This window comes from Delphinapterus leucas, chromosome 1 (genome assembly GCF_059928025.1).
Source record: "Delphinapterus leucas isolate spDelLeu-1000000601 "Yukka" chromosome 1, BTC_Dleu_Yukka2, whole genome shotgun sequence".
NCBI classification, from domain to species: Eukaryota; Metazoa; Chordata; class Mammalia; order Artiodactyla; family Monodontidae; genus Delphinapterus; species Delphinapterus leucas.
The window spans coordinates 182,719,943-182,728,634 of record NC_143129.1 but is presented as its reverse complement, the minus strand read 5'-3'; the positions used below and the strand labels follow the sequence as shown (position 1 = coordinate 182,728,634).

The 8,692-nt window shown below is 39.4% G+C and overlaps 1 protein-coding gene across 20 annotated transcripts in view; it reads left to right on the top strand.

Moving 5' to 3' along the window:
• Positions 1-8,692, top strand: part of KIF1B (kinesin family member 1B) — a 148,343-nt gene that overhangs the window by 100,766 nt on the left and 38,885 nt on the right. For 19 of the 20 annotated variants that reach the window (XM_089901520.1, XM_089901491.1, XM_089901508.1 and 16 more), the window contains 4 exons: positions 197-290; positions 1,414-1,562; positions 2,952-3,130; positions 3,287-3,424. In XM_089901520.1, the coding sequence (XP_089757646.1) occupies positions 197-290; positions 1,414-1,562; positions 2,952-3,130; positions 3,287-3,424 (560 nt within the window). Of the gene's footprint in view, positions 1-196; positions 291-1,413; positions 1,563-2,951; positions 3,131-3,286; positions 3,425-4,601; positions 4,851-8,692 lie in introns of all 20 variants that reach the window. The other variant, XM_022598495.3, reaches the window with a different exon arrangement.

The following is an 8,692-nucleotide window of genomic DNA, read 5'->3' as shown; positions in this document are numbered from 1 at the left end:
TATTTTGTGTGCTTTATGGCTTTTTTCTGAAGCATTTCTTTGTATGTCTTTCTTTTCACTGTTGTTTCCTACCTCAATATTCTCTTTTCTTTGTCTTTTGCAATCTCTACCTTGCCCCAATCTTCCTTTCTTTTTTCTTTTCCTTCCTTCTTATGTCCTCTCTCTCCTACATGTTATCTCCTTTCTTTTCGTTCAGGATTATGAGAGTAAATTGCAGGCCTTGCAGAAGCAGGTGGAGACGAGATCCCTGGCAGCAGAAACAACTGAAGAGGAAGAAGAGGAGGAAGAAGGTGAAATATAGAGACTGAAACTTTCCTCTGTATTGACATATGTTTCTGATCTGTGCTGTCAAATTACTGAGGTGATTTAAAGATGATTTAAAAGATGCTCAATGCTGAGAATCCAGGCTGTACTCTGTGAGGTGGGGATGGGGCTCATAGTGTCTATTAGAACACAAGCCATCTATCTGAGCATAGTCTCCATAGAAATCTGTTGGGCAATTTATATAAACTGTCTCATATTACTGTACATATGAAGTTCACATATATGTTGCAAATAAATATAGAGCTTAATCTTTGTTAAGATACTGTGTTTTATTTTCTGGTTTATGTCAGGGATTTCCGAGTGAGGGCTTTGGAATATATCAGCGTACATTAAAGCTATTTCTGGCAGATTGCTAATCACATTGCTTAGTCCTGCCTACCTGTCTTAAGTTTTCTAGAATTTCTTAGTTGAATTAGGGCTTTAATGGTTAGTTACTGCCTTACAATGCAGTATGAACATTCATCACATTTCATTTTTCTATCCAACCTCTCAGTAATCTCAAGCCTTCATAATAACTGTGAAGGAACTCTTAATTTATGTACTAAATTCTTTATTTTTAGTTATCCATGTGAGGGGCTTCCCTGGTGGTCCAGTGGGTAAGACTCCATGCTCCCAATGCAGGGGGCCTGGGTTCGATCCCTGGTCGGGGAACTAGATCCTGCAGGCATGCTGCAACTAAGAATCCGCGCAACTTAAAAGTCCGCGCAACTAAGAGTCTGCATGCCACAACTGAAAAAAAAGGTCCCGTATGCCACAACTAAAGATCCCGCATGCCTCAACAAAGAGCCCACGTGCTGCAACTGAGACCCGGCACAGGCTAAATAAATAAATAAATATTTAAAAATAAAAAATAAATATCTATGTGAAATATGACCTTCTTTGTCCTGTACTAGAAAGAAAAATAGATAATTTGAAGTTGTACAACGTACTAGGGGTTTTTCTTTATTATAAACCACACATTACGGTGTATCTTAAAAAAGAATGGAGGAAAACTGGAAAATACTTGATGAAAGAGATGAGGTAGAGGAGGGATATAATTTCTACATGGTTATGAGATCACCATTCAATACACTTCGTTTGCTCTTTCAGTTCCTTGGACACAACATGAATTTGAGCTGGCCCAGTGGGCCTTCCGGAAGTGGAAGTCTCACCAGTTTACCTCATTAAGGGACTTACTCTGGGGCAATGCCGTTTACCTGAAGGAGGCCAATGCCATCAGTGTGGAATTGAAGAAGAAGGTACGGAGGGTGTGGGAACATGGACCATCTGGAGGCAGAGCTGAGCCTGGTGGGCTTCATGGTCCTCATCTTGAGCTAACCTTTCCCTTGGGTGAACTCAGCAGCTTTTTGCTATGAAACAGGTTTATATATGCCTGTATTTAATATATGTACCTGGAACATATTAGGTACTAACTAAATATTTGTTAAATGAAAATTTTAAAATAACATGTTTTCTAGCTTATTTTACAAGCAAGGAGACCATATTCCTGACAGGAGCTAGAGAAACATATTGGTAGCAAAATACTTCTCTTGGGTTTCTGAAAATCTCAATTTTCTTTTAGTTTTCTACCATTAAGTTGGCACTTCTAAGTCCTATGTGCCCTCTCGTCTTCTAGGGTCTGAGAGGCAGTTTTGTGTGATGGACAGGCGCGTACACTCTGCACCCAGACAGCCAGGTTCCAACCCCAGCTCTCCCAGTTGTTTGACCCTAGTAGCCCCAGGCCTCCAGTCCCTCACCTGCAAAATGGGTTTGGCAACAGTGCCTGCCACCCAGGGATTTTGTGAGAGATGAGAGAGTGAATGCATGGAAGGTGCTGAAGTAGTGCCTAGACATGGTAATTAATATTACTGAAACATCACACCACATCTTAGATTTATTCTTCTTTATGTCCCACGGTTTAACAGTCTCCTGATGGCTAAGATTTACAGGGGGCGGGGTGGGAGGGGCAATACTGTGAAGTAGGTAAGAGCACAGACTGCCTGGCTTTGGGAAAAATCATTATCTTCTCCGAGGGCTATATTCTAGTTCTGTAAAATGGGGATAAGACGTCTTATTCATTCATAGTCCCATCTCATTTTGTAATCATTTATTAACTATTTCCCTCTTCAAATAGACTAAAAGATGGCAGGGACTATCTTTTTGTCTTATAGCTGTATATAGCATTTCATTAATAGTTGGTAAAAATATAGGGTGGTATCAAGAAATAAATGACATGATGAATGCAAAGCACTTAGCCTGTGGTAACAATTTTAAGAGTAATAGTTGTAATCCTCTGAATTTAAAATGGAAAACCTTAGCATGCCTCCACCCTCACTCATTAGTGGGTGAGGGTGCACTCCTGGGTCCACCATTTGTTCTCTACAGAAATCTTCGTTCAGTCAACCAAAGTATATTTATTGAGATTTTAGGTTGTGCAAAAACACTGTGCCAGGCTAGGAAAACAAAGTCTGTAAATAGCTTAATGATTAATATACGAGTGGCCACTTTTTTCAGTTGATCACAAGCTGTTGAGCATGTGTTGCTGTTTGACCTCCTTCCCATCAGGCGTGATTATATTGCCTTGTTTCCAAAACTTACTTGCTAAAAACAGAAAGGCCGTTTGTCGATGGTTTCTTCCTTCCATTTAGGTGCAGTTTCAGTTTGTTCTTCTGACTGACACGTTGTACTCCCCTTTGCCTCCTGAATTACTTCCCACTGAGATGGAAAAAACTCAGGAAGACAGACCGTTCCCTCGTACAGTGGTGGCCGTAGAAGTCCAGGATCTGAAAAACGGAGCAACACATTATTGGTCTTTGGCGAAACTTAAGTATGAAAATGTCATGCATAAAGCCTTTATTCTTATTTAATATCATTAAATGGTGGGAGCAGCTTTTTAAAATCTTACATGGAAGATACTTCCAAGATGAAATTTTGATGTGACCTTGTGATATTAACCCAGCACCACTTTATGGCTACTGTGCAGGCAGAGGCTGGATTTGATGCGAGAGATGTATGACAGGGCAGGTGAGATGGCCTCCAGCGCCCAAGATGAAAGTGAAGCCACCATGACCGGCAGCGATCCATTTTATGATCGATTCCATTGGTTCAAACTTGTAGGAAGGTAAGTAATGATTTTATTGGTGTCTTCTTTTCAGGTAATGAATGGTTTTATTTTCATTGTTTAAAGGCTTGGCAGATATTACAGAAAGTTAAAGAAAAAGAGTACAAAAAAGCCCCATTTATAATCTTATCCACTCATACACAGCCACTGTGTCATTTGGTATATTTCCCTTTAGTTTTACCCAACAGGCACATTCTTTTTAAGTTTCAGACTTTCAATCAAAGTAACTGACAGTCTTCCCTGCCTGTCAGCTCATTCACAAAATGTCTTACACTTGACCAAGATAGATTTAAAAGAAAAAGGAAACCTGTGTCTGTATCCTGCATAGTTTAAAATCACAGTATGACGTCCAGTTTATCAGACTGCAGTCTCTCCATGATTGTCCTCACTTTAATTTTTAAAGTAGTTCATCTCACTTTAGTCTTTGCCAAGAGTGAATAATTGCACACCTTAGTAATCCACCTGAGCCTTTTTTGTGTATACTTTACTTTCAGCATTTAACGTGAGTCCATAGTGAGTCACGTTCTTAGAGGTTTCGAATTTTTAAAGCAGAGAAGTATAAGTTTTCACCTTAATGATTTCAGAATTTGAAAAATTTTCTAATTGCAAAAACTTTCCAACAGTTTTAAAGGAACTGGGTTAAAAGGTGGAGCTGAAGTCATAGTATTTTGTAGAAATGAAGTAAGTCTTTTCCAGTCTACTCTGATAGTAGAGCGTTTCCAAAGAGATGAATTGGCCAAACACGTCTTACCCAAGCAAGGCACATACCTGCTTTGCCATATACCATTTCATCTGTTTTGTTTTCTGCTCAGAGATGACATGGGAATTGGAATAAAGATTTAAACCTTATTATTTCACCTAATATTGAGTGGCTCCTTTGAGACCTGGCTGCTGATTTTTTGTGTGAACTGGAGAACTTAAATGTTTTACAGCACATTGTTTACCTCGGATATTCTACTCATGTATTTCCTTTGCTTTTCTCATTCCAAGGATCAGTCCTTGTTCCATTTCACCTGAGCCAGATGATTTATGCTTATTTTATCCCTTTGCTTTTCCACTTGCTTGTGTTGTTTTGATTCCCCAGTGGGTTCTGTCCTGTTGGCAGCTGTAGCTTCCTGTTTAACCAACTATTCCTCTCTCCTTGGCTGTGTCCGTCGTCATCTTACCTGGTGTCTAGCGCCCCCATTTTCCACGGCTGTGTGAATGAGCGCCTTGCTGACCGCACGCCCTCCCCCACTTTTTCCACGGCCGATTCCGACATCACTGAGCTGGCTGACGAGCAGCAAGATGAGATGGAGGATTTTGATGATGAGGCATTCGTGGATGACACCGGCTCTGACGCAGGGACGGAGGAGGGATCAGATCTCTTCAGTGATGGGCATGACCCGTTTTACGACAGATCCCCATGGTTCATTTTAGTGGGAAGGTTGGTGAGGTTAAAGTGAGAAAGGCAAAAAGGGACCAGCTCTTGCTCTAAAGAGGCTCCTTGTGCAATTTTGGACAATTTTGCTTTAGCCAGTTCAATTCATGACACGCTAATCCGGCTGAGAGAGCCCTCAGGCAGCATCTGTGAGGTACTTGGCCTACTCGGTACAGCATGCGGCAGCGTGTGGACACTCTCCGTGGAGGATTCCTTGTCTCAAACTGCCCAGTAATTTTGTTCTGAAGGGGGAGACCCCAGAGGAGAAAGTAATCAAAGCTAAGAGTCACACCGTTACGGAGTTGAAGAATGTCATTGTGTCTGATGTTTCCTCTTTGTGGGAATGTGAGCGAGAAAGCAAAAGGGGCAACGTGAGAAGGATAGCAGAGCAAGTCCAAGGCTAGGCTGAAAGGACTCGTGGCATCAGCAGGAATCGCGAGGACAGAAGTGGAATCAGGAGTAGTGTTAGGTTTATTTCTTGCTTAGTCTGTGAGTCCAGAAAAGAATCAAGAGCATGAAGGTTCCTCTTTGTCTAACTAAAATGGATGCCTTTCTTTGGCCAGTTTCATAGATCTTTGGCTTGTGCTAAGATTTTACCTATAGGCATTATAATGATGAATCTCATAAAATTATCTGTTGAAACCATCAACAATGGATATTTGTTCAGTGCTCCATGACACTGCTTTGTGTTAAGTTCAGCTTACCAAACCAAGGCATTGTCTCTGGCCCCATCTGTCAGTGATGCAGAGCTCTCAGGCACATGTTCCTAATACTGGGGTCTTTGTCTATATCCAGTCTTCATGCTGAAGTAATTTTAATTACAAATTCAACAGTGCAGCACTCACTGGATTAACAGAAAATTATGTCTATGTTTTGATTTAATTTCAATGCTGCATTAAAACCACATGTTGTTGAACCCTTTAAAAATAAGGGAAATTATATTAGTGTTAGTGGATAAGCACCAGTTATCTAAAAATATGAAAGTGCAGCGAGTCTCCTGACCCATTAGGGACACAAGGTTCTAAAACTTAGCTCAGAGTATGGTGTTGGTTACCTGGTGAGAACTAAATAAATAATGTAGAAGATGATCACTTTTATGGAAAGGGGGAAAAGAAAAGCTTTTTGATAGAAATTAAAGCCTCAATTATGACTGTGGGCTGTACTATTAGACAGTCTTGGGGTTTTACAATGGTAAAGGGGTATTTATTCAGTTTTTCCATGAATAAATATAAAGGATTATACAACCATGAATATTGTCTGGTATATTGCCAGGAATAGATGCTTAGAATTTCAGAGAAGCTGATTTATATCAAAATTGAGAAGGGTACTTCTGTGTACAAATAATGGGACCATAATGCTTTCCTTACTTTATGGCTGTTTCCGTCCTCTTCTGAGAGGGTCCGAAGTTGGAATCAAGTTTTTATCCACAAACTGCTTGGTGCTGATGCCAGTCTTGCAGCTTCTCACGCTGCTCACTTTGTTCTACATTATCACACATGAGGAATAGGTAGCTTCACCCTATGTGGTGTGGTGGAAAGAACACCGACCTAACTTAGGACAAGCAACTAAAACGGAGACCTGTTAGGTTCTGAAGTATAAACTGAAGAGTTAGGTAGGGAGAAGAAAAAGCATTAAAGATCTTTTTCATCTTTTGTATGCTTTCATCCACACTAGCAAAATGAATATCCTGGTTCTACTCAGAGTTCTACTCAGAAGCATTTGTATTTTGAGCCAGTTGTATGAAAATCCCACGTAATGTGGAAATTCTCTGCGTTAAGATATATGTATTTTCTCTCATTTTAATCATATCAGATTTAAGTGTAGGTATAAGGCAATCAACTCTACTTTGATTTTCAAATAAATTATTTGTGGAGCTGTGGCTCAGGAATTGACCTTTCCATTTCTTTGGGTTCCCAGGTTCTAAAACTGACTTTGCTTTGCAAGAAAAGTATTAGGGGAGAAGGTGAAATCATAGCAGTCAGCAGAGTGAAGGATAGCTCTTTATTTTCACCCTCGACTGCATTTCTTACCTACAAACAATTTGTAATAATGCAACATCACCCAGTTACGTACCAGTCATTCTCTGTGTAAGAGGAGTAACTTCTGTGCTGTTTTTGTGATTCACGGGATTAGATTTCCCGTATTGGCACATAATTGCAAATACAATTTACTTATAAAATTTTCCAGTTTTTTGTAAAATTCCATTTATAGGTTTTGATTCATGGCCTTGGCTGCCTCTGGTGAATTTTTATATGAAAATTAAAAGAGCTTGTCCCTTTAGCTATTCTCTTATGGCATGCTGGGATGTTATGAATCATCCATCGTCATTTGGGATGAAATGTAAAGTATTTAGGCTAGTGTTCTGGGTTAAAAGTCTCCTGGTTATTCTGTGACCTAAGTACCTGAACTGACATTCTTTCTGTAACTGATCATAATTATGCTGGTTTTTATTATCTTTATGTTGACAGAATTTGTTACCCTTTTTATGTAACTTCATAGAACTTTATGCTAATACATCCTTTACATCTTCCCCTCTCTCGTCCCTGTTCTCTTTCAGTCTGCTAGGTCAAGGTACAAGGATTCTCAAGAATGAAGAATAATTATAAAAATTCTAATTTAAAAAACTTCATAAGAGAACGAGAACATTTATAGAGCCCAAAGCATTGATTTTGGACCAAAGCCTATGTTATAATAATAAGACAAGGAGCTGTCTAGTGACTGTGCAGTTGTGTAGTCACGGTGCCGATGCACACACCACTGCCATTGAATTATAGAATTCTCTCTTCTAAAAAGGGAAATTTACAAGAATACTTCCTATTCTTCCACTTTTGGAGTAGCCGTTGCCATAGACAGAAAGGAGATTCTTCTTTAACGTTTGCGCAAACAGTACTTTATTGTAATTAAAAACAGGGGTTCTTGTTTTTGAGTAGCTACTTTTAAGTATAAAAATAGCTATGCAAATGAAATATGGTTAGGAATCTAAACATGTCCTATATAGTTAATATCCATCATGAGTATGGCTTTGAAAAATCAACCTAATATAAAGTTGAATGGCTTTGCTTCTCTACCTCTGGTTTAACCCATTTTTCTGGAAAAATCTTCCACTTCTACTTAAAGATAGAGGACAGATCACTTTCCCATTCACTTATGTACATAGATGTTCAATCACTCACCAGATATTTATTGACCAGACATGGTTCCTGCCCTCCTGGGTTTTCAGTCTGGTGGGTGAGACAGACAAATAATTACATAAATAAATGGAAATCATAGCAATGATGGAGTTGTGTGTTACTGAGATCATAAAACACTAGGGGGACCTGTCATAAGAGAGTGGTATTTGGAATATGATGTGAAATCAAAGGCATGAGGTGGGTAGAAGAGCTCAGAGAGGACAGCAGACAGGGGACGAGCATATACGATGGCTCTTTAATGGCCAAGGCATTGAACGCAGGCAGTGGCTGGAATGCCAGTGAGAAATGAAGGTGGTCTGTATGTGTGCTGACTTTGAAAGTGAAATTATCCATTTGGTACCTTATGCCAAATTCGTAGTCTTTAAACTCTATCACAGTAGTTGATGTTTGAGACTCTTGTTTGTAATCCTTTTTAGACTTTTCTTTTAAAAATGTTTGTACAACGGAGCTTTATCCCTCTTTTTTAGCATTGCCCTCCCCCACCTTTGGAGCAGACTGAAAGGGAAGTAGACATCATTTGATCTGATTCAGTGTCCACTTGCAATTATTTTTGTTATACTTTCATTCATGTTTCATTTATGGTCTTTCAGTTTTATTAACATTTGTTTTTCTGTGGTGTATTTTGTCAATTTTCAGAATCGTTTTCATTACTTGGAG